The sequence below is a fragment of the Chiloscyllium plagiosum genome, chromosome 14 (genome assembly GCF_004010195.1).
Source record: "Chiloscyllium plagiosum isolate BGI_BamShark_2017 chromosome 14, ASM401019v2, whole genome shotgun sequence".
Taxonomy (NCBI): Eukaryota; Metazoa; Chordata; class Chondrichthyes; order Orectolobiformes; family Hemiscylliidae; genus Chiloscyllium; species Chiloscyllium plagiosum.
The window spans coordinates 35801351-35821336 of record NC_057723.1 but is presented as its reverse complement, the minus strand read 5'-3'; the positions used below and the strand labels follow the sequence as shown (position 1 = coordinate 35821336).

The 19986-nt window shown below is 43.0% G+C and overlaps 1 protein-coding gene across 1 annotated transcript in view; it reads left to right on the top strand.

Moving 5' to 3' along the window:
- The first annotated feature begins 14798 nt into the window (after positions 1 to 14798).
- The window catches only part of LOC122556623 (methylsterol monooxygenase 1-like), a 15840-nt gene continuing 10652 nt past the window's right edge, over positions 14799 to 19986 (top strand). The window contains exon 1 of the mRNA XM_043703534.1: positions 14799 to 15130. Coding sequence (XP_043559469.1) covers positions 14879 to 15130 — 252 coding nt within the window. The 5' untranslated portion in view covers positions 14799 to 14878. The remainder of the gene's footprint in view (positions 15131 to 19986) is intronic.

Genomic DNA, 19986 nt, shown 5'->3' with positions numbered 1-19986 from the left:
ATTTGTGAATATAATCGCAGTGCTTAAATTTTGAATTCAGCAGAAATGCTTGGCTTCCATTTATTTAAACCATTAATTATGTGGAGTTCTATCAATCTCTTTCAGTCTTTTGTCAAGATTAAAAAGAACCAGACTTGCCATTGTTTTCTTAAGTTTTGGCATCAACCCTGTAGCCTTTCATTGTAACCCCTGAAAAACTCAACATATGCTTGAAACAGAGAGACCAAAGAGTATGCAATACTTAATGCAGTATCAGCAGAGACTAGTATGTTTTAAAATGGCCATGGTGCATCCATTGTTATGCACCGTAAAATTCTGGTGGCCTTTTTCAATAAACTGACAATATTCTAATTATGATTTGGAGGTGCCAGAATTGGACTAGCATGCACAAAATTAAAAATCACACAACACCAGGTTATAGTCCAACAGGTTTAATTGGAAGTACTAGCTTTTGAGGCACTACCTCTTCATCAGGTGCTTGTGACGGTTATTCTATGGATAGATTTAACAACATATAGGTACATTAAAACCTCAAGATCTGCTTCCTACTGCAATACCTTAGGTTTACTCCCATTTTGCCGATAGTCTGCATTGGCCTTCCATCTGACAAATTTCATAACTTTAGATTTCCTTGTAGGTCATACTGTCCCAGAAATATTAAACCCTTCTGTGCTTTAGAGACTATTGATTAATGAATTTAACTTCTTACCTCACCTACACAGCATGTGATACAAAGAGCAATTCTGAGATCATTCATGAGGTTTTATGAACAAGGAACACGGTTGGCCACTTGGCCCTTTGAGCCTGTTCTACCATTGAATAATATCATGGCTGATCTGATTTTAATCTCGACTGTACATTCCTGCATATCCCTGATGATCTGTCATCCTCCTTGGTATTCAAGGATCTATCTGCCTCTACCTTCAAACTATTTAAAGATTTGCATCCACTGGGGAAGGGAATTCCAAAGACATCCATGTTGAGAGTAAAAATGGTCCCTCATTTATGTTTTAAATGAATGCCCCTTATTTTTAAACTCTGATTCCAAGTTATAGATTCTCCCACAAGAGGAAACGTGCTTCCATCATCCACCTGGTCAAATCCCCTCAGGATCTTATATGTTTCAGTGAATTCACTTCTGAGTGTTCTAAACTCCCAGCCTCGCACATCTAGCCTTTCTGAAGAAGGCAATTTGCTCCTTCCAGCTATTAGTCTGATAAATGTCTGAACCGCTTTCAATGCATTAACATCCTTCTACAAGTATAATGACCAGTACTGTACACAGTTTTCCGGATGTGGTCTCACCAGTACCCTTAATAACTGAAGCATAACCTCTTGCATTCAATTCCCCTCATAATAAATCATAATATTCAAATACTTTTTGGATTACTTGCTAGACCTGCACACTAACCTTGAGTTGATTCATTCATCAGGACCCTCAGATCTCTCTGCAGCATAAGAGCTGTGCAATCTCTTACCATTTAGTTGCTTCTTTTCATTCTTTCAGCCAAATAGCTCATTTCACGTTTTTGACATTTTACTCGATTTGCCAGATCTTTGCCCCCTCATATAATCTATCTATATCCTTTTGCCGGCTCTTTATGTCCTCTTCACAATTAATTTTCCTCCCTACCTTTGGGTCATCCCAAAATTTAGCTGCCACACCTTTGATGTCTTCATCCAAATTATTTTTTTAAATTGTGAAATATTAATGCAGTCACACCAACCCTGTGGTACACCACTCATGCCAGCCTGAAAAAGACCCACTTATCTTACTCTCTACTTCTTGTTAACAAGCTAGTCTTCTATCCATGCTAATTTGCTATCTGCTATACCATGAGCTTTTATTTTCTGCAATAATATTTGATGTGGTATTTTATCAAATGTCTTCTGGGAATCTAAAAACAATATATTCACTAGTTCCCCTTTATCTACAGGTCAGGCAGCATCCAAGGAATAGGAGAATCGACGTTTCGGGCATAAGCCCTTCTTCAGGAATTCCTGGATGCTGCCTGACCTGCTGTGCTTTTCCAGCAACACATTTTCAGCTCTGATCTCCAGCATCTGCAGTCCTCACTTTCTCCCCTTTATCTACAGCAAAGTTGCAATTTCAAATAACTACAATACATTAATTAAAAATGATTTTATTTGACAAAATCATGTTAGCTCAACCTGATTACTTTGAAACTATCCAAGTGCCCTTTTATACTTTTTTTGTAAGTATTTTTATTAAGAAAAATGATATTATTAAAGTTGTAAAATATTTAATAACAGAAAGCAAACTACAACTCTATAAACCACTGAGGAGAGAGGAAAAAAGAACCTATAAAAACTACAATTCAATAAATAATTAAGGAAAAAAATTAAATCAAGTCATACCAAGATAACTTATATTCAGTTAAATTGCTACACCCAGTGTAGTCCCACCGAAGGTCCCCACCATCAGGAGCATTAGTAAGCAAATCTGTATTTGTTCAGGATTCTTTCCCCCCAGACATAGCCCTCATGCCTACGCAAAGGCCATGATCAATATAGCTGACAAGTCTGCATCTATATAATTCAGAAAGGGTGGCCATGTTCTATAAAATAGCTCCATTTTCTGGTGCACCATACTCGTAAGGAAGTCCAGGGGGATGTGCTTCATAACTAATCCACACCAGCCCCAAAGTCCCAGGGGATTCTCCGACAGCCAGCTCATTAGAATGTTCTTCCTCGCACAGAATGAAAGAATATTAAACGATTTCTTCCCATGCACGTCCAAAGAAGGGAGATTTGGAAGACCCAAGAGGAGGGACACAGGATCCAACTTAACCTCCGTTCCCAAAACCTCTTCCAAAACTCTCGCTATAGCACCCCAGTACCGACGAAGCTTGTAGCATGACCACAAACAATGAGTAAGAGCGCCAACATCTGTTTTATATTTGGGGCACATTGGGACACTCCTGTCTTAAATTTCACAAGCCGCTCCAGTGCCAAATGAGCCCTGTGGAGTACCTTCAGTTGCATAGCCTGTTACAAATAGAAATCTTCTTTACATTCTCCCAAATATCCTCCCATACCTCTGACGAGATTTCCACCCCCAATTCCTAAGTCCAGGTTCTGCATAGCTGCTCAATGTCCTTTGAAACATTACTTCCTAACAAGTGATAGAGGGTGCTGACCAAGAGAGCGCCCGTAGACCAGAGCACTCTCCTCTCCATATCTGACTTATAGGGACATCGATGTAAGCTTTTTTTTATAAAGTCCCTAAACTGCAAGTAACAAAAGACGTCCTTCCTAGATAGCTCATATTTCTAACTCAGCTGCTCGAAAGACATCAGGACCTCACTGTTAAATAAATCTCCCAAACAAGAGACTCCTCTAGACTCCCAGAACTTAAAGCCAGAGTCCATCGACTGGAATCCTAACATTCTCACTATAGGAGTGAAAGGGGAAGCATTTTGTAAGTTGCTCTTACCTTGCCGCATCATTCTCCATGCTTTAACTGCATTAAGGACAATCTGGTTTCTGCAATGGTCCATAACAGTGCTCATCTTGTCCATAACAATAAATTGATGAGGGGGCATTTTGCCTGGGAGGCATCGGTATTCAACCAAATTGCGGGTCCTGGCGGGCCCAGTCAGCTACATAGGATAGTAGGGAACTCAATTTATATTTCTTAAAGTCTGGGAAATCCAAACCCCCCATCCCCTACGGAAGCTGCAATTCATCCAGCTTAATAAGAGGCTGCCTATGCTGCCAGATGAAAGATCCAAGCCAACTGTAAAGCCTCCGTAGCACACCTACCTGGGCAGCATCAAAGGGAGCATTCGCATGGGATATAATAAGTGAGGGAGAACATTCATTTTGACCAGAGCTATTCTAGCCAACCAAGATATCAGAAGATCCTCCCAGCACCGAAGGTTCTGCCTTATCTTCTGTCTCAACTGCACAAAATTAGCTTTATATAATTGATTGAAGTTGAAAAATGTGGTGCTGGGAAAACACAGCAGGCCAGGCAGCATCCGAGGACTAGGAGAATCGACTTTCGGGCATAAGCCCTTCTTCAGGAATGATTCCTGAAGAAGGGCTTATGCCTGAAACGTAGATTCTCCTGCTCGTCGGATGCTGCCTGGCCTGCTGTGTTTTTCCAGCACCACATTTTTCAACTCTGGTCTCCAGCATCTGCAGTCCTCACTTTCTCATAATTGATTGAAGGCCAGGGTGATAAAAATGCCTAAGTACAGGAAACCTCCCTGTGACCACACGAAAGAGTAAGGGGTTCCATTCCCAAAATCGGATATTCTAGTAAGGCTCCCCACAGGCATGGCCTCTGACTTCATCAAATTAATTTTATACCCTGACAACAATACAAATAGATTAATCACTTATATTAAACAGGGCACAGATGTCATCGGGTCAGTTAAAAAGAGAAGAACGTCATCTGCATAGAGGTTAATCTTATGCCTACCTGACCCTACCTCTGGGGCAATTATGTTAGGATCCCTCTGGATGGCCTCCGCCAGTGCCTCAATCACCAATGTAAATAATAGTGGTGAGAGAGGGCATCCTTGTCAGATGCTTCTGCTGACATTAAAACTATCTGAACTTTTACCATCAGTGAGAACCGCTGCTTTCGGATCACAATATAATACTGCCACCCCCTTGACAAAAACCCCTCTAAGACCAAACTGGTATGGCCACCACCTGATCAAATGCTTTCTCTGCATCCAGGGAGACTTTCAAGCCCGGAATCGACCCTTGCTGGCATACCTGTACTATGTTTAATACTCTTCTAATATTGTTGGTAGACCTATGACCCTTGATAAAACCTGTCTGGTCCTCCTTTACAAGAAAGGCAAAACCCTCCCCAATCTTAATGCCAGCATTTTTGACAGAATTTTAAAATCCACGTTCAGAAGTACAATCCTCTGGGGATTTTCCTTTCTTAAGAATAAGAGAAATATTTGCTTCTCTCGAAGAGGATGGGAGGCAGTCCTGACTGTATAAGTAATTGTACATATCCAAGAGCAGTCTGGCCAGCATAACTATAAACTCTTTATAAAACTTACTTTGAAATCTGTCTGGGCCGGGCGCTTTACCACTCTGAGCTGCCTCACCACCTCCTGTATTTCCTGGATTGTCAGGGGGGCATTCAGAAAGGACACCTGTTCTGAAGTTACACCGGGAAAGTCCAGGGTCTTAAAAAAGGATTCCATCTTCGTCAGCCTGTCCTCACAGCCCTCTGACCGGTACAGCTCAGAGTAAAACTTCCTAAATGCTGCATTAATCGTTTTGGTATTGCAAGTAAGAGTATCAGCACTCTCTCTGATGGATTGGGGACATTCTTCTTTCTGGCCAGGTACGCTAGATATCTACCCAGTTTATCACTATACTCAAATAACCTCTGTTTTGCAAAAGAGATTTCCCTCTTTGCTGCCGAGGTGAGCGCAGCATTCAAAATAGCCCTAAGGGCTATAATCCGCTGCAATTTGGTTACAGACGGTCTGTCAAAGCATATTGTCTCAGCTGCCTTCAGGGAAGCCTTGAGCAAACGCTGCTGCTCTCCCCTCTGTCGCTTCCTGGTCACAGAGTAAGAAATAATCAAACCACGTGCATAGGCCTTGGCAGTCTCCCAGAGCACCGATGGATTACTGGCTGTACCCAAATTAATGTCCCAACGATTTTAAATTCCTGTGAAAAATACTCTATAAATTTGCTATCTTTCAAGAGGAAAGGGTCCATGCGCCAGTGCCGTGAGCCCATCCCATTACCACCATCCTTGACCTCCATGTACACTGCCACATGATCTGAAATGGCTATGTTCCCTCTTCTGCAAGACAGCACCAAACTCAGAAAGGTCGATGGGACAAAAAAACATGTCAATTTATGTGGATTAGAGAAAGAGGTGAAATCCCTACCTTCAGGGTGAAGACATCTCCACAGATCCACCAAGTCCAGCTCCCTGTTCAGGTCCACCAACTGCCTGGATTGCGGGGACATACCCGCAAGGCCCCTAGGCATTCTACCCACTTTGGGGTCAATAAGACGATTAAAGTCTCCCCCTGTAATTGTATGACGCGCCTCAAGAGCCATCAACCTGGAAAGAGGGTGTGCCAGGGGACAATATACATTCAAAATCCCATATTCCTCTCCATGTATTAAAGCTTTAAGACTTATAAATCACCCATAGGCATCTTTAATTTGGTCTAACATTTGAAATGGACGATTCTTCTGGATAAGAATCGCAACTCCTCTACTTTTCAAATTAAAGGATGAGAAAACACCTGTCCGAGCCCTCCCTGTTGCAATTTCAAATGCTTCTTATTAGTTAAATGTGTTTCTTGCAGCAAGGCAACATTGACCCTCTCTTTTCTAAGGCTTGACAGTATCTTTTTTCTCTTAATTGGTGAATGACTCTCCTTAAAATTCCATGTGCACCATTTAAATGAATGGCTAGCCATGATTGTCTGAAACAGTTGGTGACCCCCCCCCACCAACACAGGAGGAAAATCCCACTCATAGCGCGCCGAGAGAAAACCATAAACAGATTGTATAAATTTAAAAATACAACTTCCAAAACTACCAAATCAAAACGTCTAACAGCTACTTCTATAACATACCAATACATAACACAAATGAAAGGCGACTTACCCCTTGGCCACAGGGCGTGCTCATACTCATACTACCTACTACCTCCATGTCTCCTTGTGGCCGAAGCCATGGCCCCGCCCCAGACAACACGAAGTAAGGAAAACTACACACATTTTATAACAAGGAAGTGAAAAGTGGGCATTCAACCCATCCCCTCCATACTGTAACCCTAGGCACTCCTGGTAGAATAGAAACCTCTCCCCGCTTCCCCAACCGTCCCCCTCCATCCCATACCAGAAAAGAAGTACAAAGGGAAATGATAAGAGAAAAAGGGGAACAAAGGATGATGGAAGGAGAAAGAGAAGGGAGATGAGAGAGAAAAAGAAAAAAGATACTATTATGACCCCGACATATATTTTTTAAAAATGCCCCCCTCAACCGACAACCAGGTAAACCATGAAAATTACAGAGAATAACAAAATAAACATTACTGTCCATTTTATTCAAGCCAGCCTGTCTATTTTAAAGCATCCAGGAAGTCCTTTGTCTTTTCCAGTAAGTCAAAATTGAACACAGACCCTCTGTGGCTGAAATGTAATATTGCTGGATATCTTATGGAATACTGTACATTCAAGTCCCTCAGCCGCCTTTTTGCCTCATCAAAGGCCTTCCTCTTACAAATCAGAACCGGAGAAAAGTCTTGGAAAAGCATAATTCATGATCATTTGTATATCAGAGCCTGTGGATCCTTCCCCAGTGCTCTAGAGGCTTCCAGCATCATTTGCTTGTATCTATAGTGCTGGAGTCACAGTAGGATCAGGCAGAGGTGCCGGTCCGATCCGGGCCTGAACACTGCGACCTGGTGGGCCCACTCAACCTGTACCTGGCCTACTTCAACTTCCAACTTCAAAAACTGCAGGAGCCATTGCTGCAAGAAGCTGACAAGCTGGCCTTTCTCCTGCCGTTCAGGTAGCCTCACCAGACAGATGTTCTTCCGACAACCTTGATTTTCAGGGTCGTAGCCCTGCTCCTCCAAGGCATGTACCCATCATTCCAACACGTGGACCAGACCAACAGAGGATTCTGTCACAGTTTCGGAGACTGCAGCCCATTGCTTCACCTCCCTGATGCGCTGTCCGAGACACTGGATCTCCTGGTCATGCTTCTGCAGCATGACTGAGATTGGTTCAAACTCCGATATCTGGCTCTGTTCCATAGGTAAGTCCCGGGGCAATCGCAGAGGCCGACGCACAGCCGTGAACCTGTCCGTTATTGCAGGGGGGTCCCTGCTTGCTGTGATCCTCACGGTCCCTTCCCTTTGGTCATGTTCCTAATGATTTTAAACTGACACTGAACAATTCTAGGGGTCAAAAATAATTATATCTACCACATTGGGTAATAAAGGGAGGGTGAGCGCACCACTTTGTTTGGGTTCTGGTGCAGAGTTCAGTAGGCCAGACCTACTCATCGCCGCCATCTTGAATCCCCCATACTATTTTTTAAAAAATAGTTTCTAACAGTTTTCCTGTGACAAATGCTTAGCTAACTGACCTATAGTTTCCTGCTCTCTACCTCCTTGCATTTTGAAGAAAGAAGTTACATTAGCTATTTTCTAACCTAAAGAAACCTTTATGAAATCAAATGAGTTTTGGAAAATCAAGACCAATGCCTCAATTGTTTCACTAGCTACTTCTTTTAAGAGCCTAGGATAAAATCCCTAATAACTGAAGAATTGTCAACTTGCAATTACAGCCATTTACTCAGAACCACTCTTTGGTAATTATAATTCGCTTGAGTTCCTTTTTCTAAATTAACGTATTTTACTCATCAACCTAATTCAGCGATGTTATTACATGCCTCTGGAGCAGGTGGGATTTGAACCCTTTCAATGACTCATTTACAGCTGGTTCCAGGATGCTACTTTGTATCCTCTCTCGTGATGACAAAGGCAAAAAATGTGTTCAGTTTGTTTGCCATCTCTTTATTCTCTAACACTCATTCCCTGGACTTATGTAGGAGAAAGTGAGGACTGCAGATCTGGAGATCAGAATTGAAAAGTGTGGCGCTGGAAAAGCACAGTAGGTCAGGCAGCATCCAAGGAGCAGGAAAATCAATGTTTCAGGCAAAAGCCCTTCATCAGGAATGTTGGGGGGGTCAGAGGTGGGGGGGGAGGTTGCTGAGAGATAAATAGTAGAGGGGAGTGGGGCTGAGGGCAAGGTAGCTGGAAAGGTGATAAATGGATGCAGGTAGAGGTTGATGGTGATAGGTCAGAGCAGAGGTGGAGTGGATACTGGGAGGGAGGATGGACGGGTGGACAGTTCAAGAGCATGGTGCCGAGTTGGAGAGTTGGATCTGGGATGAGGTGGGGAAAAGGGAGATGAGGAAACTGGTGAAATCGATGTTGATATGTGGTTCGTGGGTTCCAAGGTGGAAGATGAGGCATTCTTCCTCTAGGCGTCGGGTGGCTAGGATTTGGCAATGGAAGAGGCCCAGGACTCACATGTCCTTGGAAGAGTGGGAGGGGGAGTTGAAGTGGCCAGCTACAGGACGGTGGGGTTATTATGTGTGTGTGTCCCAGAGATATTCTCTGAAATGTTCCACAAGTTCATGTCCTGTCTCCCCAATGCAGAGGAGACCACATCAAGAGCAATGAACACAGTAGATGAAGTGTTTCGATGTGCAGGAAAATGTCTACCAGATATAGAAGGATCCTTTGGGGCCTTGTATGGGAGTGAGGGATTTGTGTGGGCGCTGGTTTACACCTCTTGTGGTGACAAGGGAAGGTGCCGCGAATGGAGAGTGGGTTGTTGGGGGGGTGTGGGTGGGGTGGGGCACGGTCCTAATGAGGGAGTTGTGGAGAGAATGGTCTCTGCAGAATGCTGATAGGATGTGGGGAGGAAACTATATCTCTAGTGGTGGGATCTGATTGTAGGAGGCGAAAATGGCAGGGGATAATATGCTGTATCCAGAGATTGGTGGGGTGGAAAGTGAGGACCAAGGGATTCTATCCTTGTTGCGGTTGGAGAGGTGAGGTTCAAGGGCGGAGGTGCGGGAAGTGGAGGAGATGTGCTGGAGGGCATTGTTGGCCATGTGGGAGGGGGAAATGTGGTCCTTGTAGGAGGCCATTTGGGATGTTGCGGAGTCGAATTGATCCTCCAGGGAGTGGATATGGCGAAGCCAGAGGAATTGGGAGTAAAGGATAGCATTTTTACAGGAGGGGGGTGTGGTAGGAGGTACAGTCCAGTAGATGTGGGAGTCGGTGGGTTTGAAGTAGATGGCCGTGTTGAGTCATTTGTTGGAAATGGAGTCAGAGAGGTTCAGGAATAGGAGGGACATTTCTAAGATGGTCCAGGTGAACTTGAGATCAGAGTATCCTCTTCGTCGGATGTGTGGAACAGTCCATCTGCCATAGTTACACTGCTATTCCCCACATTTTCCTCATCTACATTGATGACTGTATTGGTGCCACCATGTGCTGCCATGAGGAGGTTGAACAGTTGATCAACCTCACAAACACCTTCTACCCTGACCTCAAGTTGCACTAAACCATCTCAGAAGTGCCCCACCCCAACCCCCAAACCCACACCTTCCTGGACCACTCCATCACCATTTGTGGTGACTGACTCAACATGAATGTCTATTTCAAACTCACTGACTCCCACAGCCCCCCCTCCTGTAAAAATGCTATCCGTTACTCTCAATTCCTCTATCTCCACCATATCTGCTCCCAGGAGGAGCAATTCTACTCCAGAACATTCCAGATGGCCTCCTACTTCAAGGACTGCAGCTTCCCCTCCCACGTGGTCAATAATGCCCTCCATTGCATCTCCACATCCCACACTTTCGCCCTTGAACCTTAACCCTCCGACCACAACAACAATAGATCTCCCTTGGTCCTCACCTTCCACCCCACCAATCTCCAACTACATAGTGTCATAGAGATGTACAGCACAGAAACAGAACCTTTGGTCCAACTAGTCCATGCCAACCCCCATTTGCTAGCACTTGGCCCATATCGCTCTAAACCCTTCCTATTCATCTACCCATCCAGATGCCGGATGAAAGTTTGCTCGCTGAGCAGGAAGGTTTGCTTTCAGATGTTTCATCACCATACTAGGTAACATCCTCAGTGAGCCGCTGATGAAGCACTGGTGGTATTCCTTGGGTTGCTAATGTCATTTCCGGTGGTGATGTCATTTCCTGTTCTTTTTCTCAGGGTGTGGTAAATGGGATCCAAGTCAATGTGTTTGTTGACAGAGTTCCAGTTGGAGTGCCATACTTCTAAGAATTCTTGCACATGTCTCTGGCTTGTCCTCGGATGGATGTATTGTCCCAGTCGAAGTGGTGTCCTTTCTCATCCGTATGTGAGGATACTAGTGAGAGTGAGTTATGTTGTTTTGTGACTAGTTGATGTTCATGTATCCTGATGGTTAGTTTTCTGCCTATTTGTCCAATGTAGTGTTTGTTACAGTTTTTGCAAGGTATTTGGAGAATGGCTAGGGTTTCTGGACTGCGTTTTGTCTGCTTGTTTGGGTTTGTTGCTGAGAAATCGGCGGATTGTGTTCATTGGGTACCCATTCTCTTTGAATACACTGTATAGATGATTTTTCTCTGCTCTGCGTAGTTCCTCTGTGTTGCAGTGTGTGGTGGCTCATTGAAATAATGATCTGATGCATTTCTGTTTGTGGGTGTTGGGGTGGTTGCTTCTGTAGTTCAATATTTTGTCCGTATGTGTTGTTTTCCTGTAGACGCTGGTTTAAAGTTCCCCATTGGTTGTTTGCTCTACTGTGACATTTAGGAATGGCAGTTTGTTGTTGTTTTCCTCTTCTTTAGTGAACTTTATGCCAGTAAAGGTATTATTGATGGTCTTGAAGATTTCCTCTAATTTATTTTGTTTAGTGATGACAAAGGTGTCATCCATGTAGCGGACCCAAAGTTTGGGTTGGATGGTTGGCAGAGCTGTTTGTTCAATCTCTGCATAACTGCCTCTGCTAAGAACCCTGATATTGGAGATTCCATGGGTGTTCCTTTGGTTTGTCTGTCGGTCTTGTTGTTGAAGGTGAAATGGGTGGTGATGGTGATAGGTCAGAGTGGAGGATGGAGCGGGTAGGTGGGAAGGAAGCTGGAGATGTGGGAGAGTTGAAGAGGCTGGTGCTGAGTTGGAGGGTTGATCTGGGATGAGGTGGGGGGAGGGAAAATGAAGACATCCAGATTCTTTTTAACTGCTGTAATTGTACCAACCTCCACTTCTTCTGGCAGTTCATTCCATACTCACTTCTGCATGAAAACGTTGTCACTTAGGTCCCTTTTATATCTTATCCCTCTCACCCTAAACCAGTGGCCTCTAGTTCTGGACCCCCCAACCCTATTTATCATAACTATTCCCCTCATGATTTTATCAACCTCTATGAGGTCACCCCTTAGCCTCCAATGCTCCAGGGAAAACAGCTCCAGGCTCCTATTCAGCCTCTCCCTATAGCTCAAATCCTCCAGTCCTGGCAACATCCTTGTAAATCTTTTCTGAACCCTTTCAAGTTTTACAACGTCCGTCTCGAAGGAAGGAGACCAGAATTGCATGCAATATTCCAAAGGTGGCCTGCACACCATCCCCTACCATTTCCGTCAACGACAGCCAAACCCCACCATCAGAGATATATTTCCCTCCCCACCCCTATCAGCATTCCACAAAAATCATTCTCTTTGCAAATCCCTCGTTAGGTCCACGCCCCACCAAAACACCCTCCACTAACGGCACCTTCCCTTGCAAGTCACAAGAAGTGTAAAATTTGCGCCCACCTTCCCCCTCACCTCCATCCAAGGCCCCAAAGGATCCTTCCACATCCAGCAGAGATTTCTCTACATATTCAAACATATCATTACTGTGTTCGTTGCTCTCAATGTGGTCTCCTCTACACTGGGGAGACAGACGCCAACATTTCAGGGAACATCTCTGGGACACAAGCACCAAACAACCCCACTGCCCTGTGGTTGACCACTTCAATTCCCCCTCCCACTCCACCAAGGACATGCAGGTCCTGCGCCTCCTCCTTGGCCAAATCCTACCTACCTGACACCCAGAGGAAGAATGCCTCATCTTCCACCTAGGGACCCTCCAACCACACGCCATTAATGTCACTTCCACCAATTTCCTCATCTTCCCTCCCCCCACCTCATCCCAGATCCAACTCTCCAAATTGGCACCACCGTCTTCAACTGTCCCATGTCTCCATCTTCCTTCCCACCTATTCACTCCACCCCTCTACTTTGACTTATTACCATCACCTCTCACCTGCACCCATCTATCGCCTTCCCACCTACCTTCCCCTCCAGCCCTCTATCCTATTTATCTCTTAGCCTACCCCCCTACATTCCTGAAGAAGGGCTTGTGCCCGAAACGTCGATTCTCCTGCTCCTTTGACACTGTGTCTTCTGGCCTATTACCTAAATTGCCAGTTCATTTTTGACAGCTCTGCTGTCATGCCATTGTAATTGCTATTGTTTAAATTCAAAATATTAGTCTTGGGCCCCACACTTCCCTCCCTTAAATTGTTTGTAAATTTCGATCATGGTTGCTGCAACCCAAAAGTGCTTTGACTATGAGGTAAGTAATTAATCCTGAAAATGTGTTGCTGGAACAGCGCAGCAGGTCAGGCAGCATCCAGTGAACAGGAGAATCGACGTTTCGGGCATAAGTCTTCTTCAGGGTTCCTGACCTGCTGCGCTGTTCCAGCAACACATTTTCAGCTCTGATCTCCAGCATCTGCAGACCTCACTTTCTCCTCAAGTAATTAATCCTGTCTTATTGGTCAAAACTCTGTTGAGTATAACCTGCTCTCTGGTCAGCGCCATAACATACCAGTCTAAGAAATTTTCCTGAAAATGTTCATTGAATTCCTCCTCTGCACTGCTTTTTCCCAGTTGATTTTTCCAGCGTATGTTAGTTAACCCCCTCCCACCCCCCACCACCATGATTACTGCTCAAGCTTTTTGACAAACTCCTATTATTTCTTCCTTAATATCCTGTACTACCAGGTGGTTGTTGTTAGGAAGCCTCTACAAGTGACGTCTTGCCTTTATCACTCCTCATTTCTACCCAGACTACTTAGAGCATAAAGGTCTACAGCACAGAAAAAGGCCATTCACCCCATCAAGTCTGTGCCAGTCAAAAGCAAGCATCTAAATATTCTAATCCCATTTTCAAACATTTGTCTTGTATGCCTTGACATCACATGTGCTTATCTACCACCCTGAGAGGTAGTGAGTTCCAGATTCCCACCACTCACATCCTTATATATTCTACTTTCTTGAATTAACATCATCCCTCTCCATTGTGTTAATATTATCTTTAATTAACAGAGCCATGCTTCTTTTTCAACCTTTAAATCCCCATAGTTCCTGCATAGGACTTTACTCTTTAGTGAGCCATTATCTTTTTTGTGGACTACAGCTTTTAACTGCTCTCCCGGTTCTCCAAAGGCCTTTTTTTTGTCTTATCTGCTCTTTGCTGTTTTTACCTGCCATTGGGAAGAGATGATGCTATGTGGGATTCAAATAATACTGAATGTCTGGAGCATGAAAAAGGTTACAAGGATTATAAACCAATCATCAGAAATATTGAATGAGGGTTGGCCATCAAATGGAGAGCAAAGCAAGATCTCAGGCCTATTCACAAGAAAAAAAAACAAAAATATGTTGGAAAAACTCAGCAGGTCTGGCAGGATTTGTGGAGAGTCATCACTTAACGTTTCGGGTCTATTGACCCCTTTCTCTCCACAGAAACTAGCAAACCCGCTGAGTTTTTCCAACAATTCCTGTTTTTGTTTCTGATTTTCAGTAGCTGTACTTTTGTTTTTTGTTAGGCATACAAACTTGACTCTTGGTGTTTGAAGCTTGGTTATTCCAGAAAGGAACGATAAAAATGTGTAACTGGAACTGGTGTAAACAAATATTCAGCACCTTTTCCTGCTCCAAATGATACCAGTTTGGTTGTTGTGACGTATACTCCCCATATTGGATTGCCCACACAGCGCAACATCAGTCCACCGCCTCGTCCAATCAGCACCCGCTGATCCTTATGAGTCGAGTTCTTTTCACCCAGGCAATGTAGGGTCCGCCTCCCTCCCGCACGCGGAGTGGATCAAGCTCCAGGACCGGTCTGTCACTCAGGGCAGTCCTGTTTCTCTATTGGACGATTTGCTTGTCAATCAAAAAGCGTGCCTGGATAAGGTGATGGTGCTACTTCAGCGAAGTGCTGTCAGGTTGTATCGGGTTAGACGCGTTAAACGTCAAATGATCGACCGGCAGGATGGATGGAAACAGCAGCAGTATTATCACTTCTGCAATTCTAGCCATTGATTACATGGACTCTTTACTCCCCGAAAACCCTTTACAAGAGCCTTTTAAAAATGCATGGAACTACATGCTGGACAATTTTACCAAATTTCAAATTGCTACTTGGGGTTCTCTTCTGGTTCACGAAGGCGTTTATTTTTTGTTCTGTCTACCGGGGTTTATTTTTCAGTTTATTCCAGCCATGCAGAAGTATAAGATACAAAAGGTAAGAATGGTATGAATGTCATTGTGTGTGTTGTTGGGGAGTCACTTATTTATCTCGGAACTTGGGCATCTTTTGAATTCTTCAAAAGTATTATTTTATATTTTAATGGGGATTCATGCAATCAAATGTGGTCAACCGTTTAACGTTAACTAGTTGATGGTTACCATGGTCTCTGGTTGAATTATTTATACAATAGAAAAGTCAACAGTCTGTAAAAGCTGTCAAGAATTTTGTGCGTGTAATTTGTCATTCAGCATCTCGGTGTCTTTATATGACTAACAGAAAGTGAATTGTATCAAATTGGCGATCATTTGATGTGCAAATATAGAAACAACAAAATCTCTAGAGTTAGAACTGTAGTCAGTATTTAACAAAAGTCGGAATTTCAACGACAACTTCGTTTAGGCAAATCGCTGCATAGATTTTCCACACTGTTCCACAATAATTATATTTTATAATGCGCATTTGTCCAGTCACGGATCCAAATTTTGCAGCAGATAGTCGTCACACTGCGAGGAACATTCGATAAATATGTGTCCAAGCCATACCAAGTAAGGAAGTGTGAGGAGTGACAAGTGGATGTAAATTATGCTTAAAAAAAAAGAGCAGGTATACCCCTCCCACCGAGGACTGCATCTATAGTTCCAGCCACGAAAAAAAGTTCTTGGCCTCACTTTGGTTGTCCATGCTGTTCGTGCTAATTATAAATACCTTAAGAACCACTATTCTTATTTTTTTTTAATGAATTTCATCATCCATCATTGTCTAGTATTCTGTAAGAAGTGATATCTCTGAAAGTGGACAGAGTTGGTCACAGGAAGTTTACAGATGTGACCATAACTTGTCACTGCAACAGAATGTTGGCTGATTAAGATACTATTTGCAAGAAATAATTGGTACTACTTATATAAAGCTACCATTTAGAACATGAAATATTAATTTAGATTATCACAGTTAGTGATGGTGATAATCTTAACAGTGTTGGTTCTGGTGAAGCTAACTTTGAACAGGACTTGTATTTGATTGTGTTTCATATGGAAAGTTGAAGTGTATAATAAATGGTTTCTAGCTGGCATTCCATCCTCCATCAGCAATAGGCACAATTATTCCAGACAAGACCTCTTTCAATACATGTTTCTATTCTTCAAGCAAACTTTCCTTCTCAGCTTATTTAAACAAATAAATTAACTGTGACATTTGGTTTATATTTTTATTTAAGTAGCTAATGCTAACAATATCAATAAATGGAGAGTAACTTTATAAAACAAAAACAAAACATACCCTAGCATTGTGATCATGTTGCTGGATCAGTAATCTCTTAGGCTCAACTAATGATCCACAGACTTGACTTCAAGTTCCAACACATTAACTGGAGCATATAAATTCTGGATTAGAAGATAGGAGTAGGAGTTAGTTATTCATTATGATCATGGTTGATGATTGAGCGTAATTCCCTAATTCTGCCCTCCCCACACTCCATCCCTTGATTCTTTTAGCCAGGAGAGCTATTTCTCCCTCCTCCTTCTTGAAAACATACAATGTTAGCGAGTTTTGAGAAGATTTGTAGCTCAAGTTGAGGTTCTGGATGTAGGTTTGCTCGCTGAGCTGGAAGGGTCATTTCCAGACGTTTCATCACCCTACTAGGTAACATCTTCAGTGGGCCTCCATGCAAAGCACTGTACATGATTCCTGCTTTCTATTTATATGTTTCGGTTTATTTGGGTCAGTGATGTCATTTTGTTGTGGTGATGTCATTTCTTGTTCTTTTTCTCAGGGACTGGTAGATGGAGTCTAGCTCAATGTGTTTGTTGATAAGAGTTCCAATTGGAATGCCATGCTTCTAGGAATTCTCGTGCATGTCTCTGTTTGGCTTGTCCTAAGATGGATGTGTTATCCCAGTCGAAGTGGTGTCCTTCCTTATCTGTATGTAAGGATAACAGTGAGAGAAGGTCATGTCCTTTTGTGGCTAGTTAGTGTTCATGTATCCTGGTGGCTAGTTTTCTGCCTGTTTGTCCAATGTAGTGTTTGTTACAGTTCTTGTACGGTACTTTGTAAATGACATTAGTTTTGCTTGTTGTCTGTATAGGGTCTTTCAAGTTTATTAGCTGCTGTTTTAGTGTGTTGGTGGGTTTGTGTGCTACCATGATGCTAAGGGGTCTGGGTAGTCTGGCAGTCATTTCCGAAATGTCTTTGATATAGAGGGGAGTGGCTAGGGTTTCTGGACGTGTTTTGTCGGCTTGTTTGGGTTTGTTGCTGGAAAACCGGCGGATTGTGTTCATTGGGTACCCATTCTTTTTGAATACATGTTATAGGTGATTTTACTCTGCCCTAGGTAGTTCCTCTGTGTTGCAGGGTGTATTGGCTCGTTAAAATAATATTCTGATGCAGCTTCGACTGGGACAACACATCCATCTTAGGACAGGCCAAACAGAGACACGCACGAGCATTCCTGGAAGCATGGCATTCCAACTGAAACTCTATCAACAAACATTGAGTTAGACCTCATCTACCACCCCCTGAGAAAAAGAACAGGAAATGACATTGTCAACCCAAACATATAAATAGAAAGCAGGAATCATGTACAGTGCTTCACCTGGAGGCCCACTGAAGATGTGACCTAGTAGGGTGATGAAACGTCTGGAAATGAACCTTCCAGCTCAGCAAGCAAACCTCCAGAACATACAATGTTTTGGTCCTCAACCAGGTTTCTGTGATAGTGAATTCCACAGGCTCACCACTGTGACATTTCTCCACACTTTAGTGGTTTTAGGAATATCCTTCCTGTATCTAACCTGTTCAGGCCTGTTGGAATTTTTTAGGGTTCCATGACAGCATCCCAACCCCCGATTCTCTAAATTCCAGTGAATACAATCTGCACTGACAATTTTCATTGTCAGTCTTGCCATCCTAGGAATCAATTTCGTAAACCTTCACTGTACTCCCTCTATTGTATGAATAACTATCCTCAGACAAGGAAACCAAAACTGCACATGATTTCAGGTGTGGCCTCACCAATGCCCTGAGTAATTACAACAAGATGTCTCCGCTCTTGTACCTGAATCCTCTTGCTATGAAGGCTAACATATCATTTGCCTTCTCTACTGCCTGCTGCACCTCTGCGCTTATATTCAGCAACTGGTGCATGATGTTATCCAGGTCTCATTGAGCATTCCCTACTCTCAATTTACAGCCATTAAAGTAATAACCTGCCTTCCTATTTTAACTACCAAAGTAGATAATATCTCACTATACTACATCTGCCATGCATTTGTCCACTCATTCAGCTGTCCAAATCACCTTGTAACATCTCCGCATCATCCTCACAGCGCACCCTTCCACCCAATTTTGTCTCGTCTGCAAATTTTGAGAGATTTCATTTAGTTCCTTCATCTAAATCACTCATGTATATTGTGAATACCTGGGGTCCTAGCAATAACTCCTGCAGTATCCCACTAGTTACCATTTGGAAAAACAGGTTTGTTCCTACTTTTTTTCTTGCCTCCCATTAGTGTTTGTACATCCCAATACACTACCTCAATCCCATGTATTTTAACCTTGCATTTTACTCTTTTACGTGGAACTTTATCAGAAGCCATCTGAAAGTTCAAATAAACCACTGGCTACCCCAATCAACTCTACTAGTTACATCTTCAAAGAATTCCAGTAGATTTGCCAAGGCTGATTTCCCTTTTGTAAATCCCTGCTGACTATGTCTGATTCTATCACTATTCTCTGGTGTAAAACTCTTGACAATGGACGCTAGCATCTTCCTTACTATTGATGTCAGACTCATTGGTTTAAAATTCCCTGTTTTCTCTCTACCTCTATTTGTAAATAGTGGGACCAAAAGAGAAAATGCTGGAAAATCTCAGCAGGTCTGGCAGCATCTGTAAGGAGAAAAAAGAGCTGATGTCTCGAGTCTAACTGACCCTTTGTCAAAGCTAAAAAAAGGGGGGAAATAGGGAGGTATTTATACGAGGCTGAGAGAAGGTGAGTCATGGCTCCAGAAGCAAAGGTAGCAATAAAGAGGTGATAATGGCAGTGCGTAGAGAGATTATAGGGAGATTAGGAGCTGTGAATGACAATTGTAAATAGTGGGATTGCATTGGCTAACCTCCAATCTGTAGGAACTGTTCCAGGTTCTAAGGAATCTTGGATGACTGCCAATGCATCCACTATTTCTAGACCCACTTCCTGAAGTACTCTAAGATATAGATTATTAGGCCCTGATATAGATTTATCAGTCTTCTACCCCATCAATTTCCCCAGCACCATTTCTCTACTAATACCGATTTGCTTCAGTTCTTCCCTTTCAAAAAACCCAATATTCCCCTCATTTCTGGCACATTAAAGAACTATTATAAATAAAAGTGACTATGGACGTTCCAGATTGTTGCAAAACATATCTGGTTCTCAACTGCCCCTTTAGGTAAGATGTTTGTCATCCTTAATTACTCTGGCCTATTTGTGACTGCAGACCCACAGAATTATGAGTGACTCTTAACGGCCCTCTGAAATGATCTAGCGACCCACTCAATTGCGTTCAAGAAGGTGAACCACCACCTTCTCCACATTCTGTGAATGAATAAGTTTTTAAAAAATGATTTGAATTAAATTAAGTATCTGAATTAGATTAGCTGGTTTCAGTCATCATCTAATTGGAATCAAACTTCCAGGGGTTGTTTGTCTGACATGACCTGACCAAGTGAACTTTCTCAATGGTTGCTGTTTAATCAAAGGTGCTGGAAGAGCACAGTAATTCAGGCAGAATCCGAGGACAGGCAAAATCGACGTTTCAGGCAAAAGCCCTTCATCAGGAATAAAGGCAGAGAGCCTGAAGCGTGGAGAGATAAGCT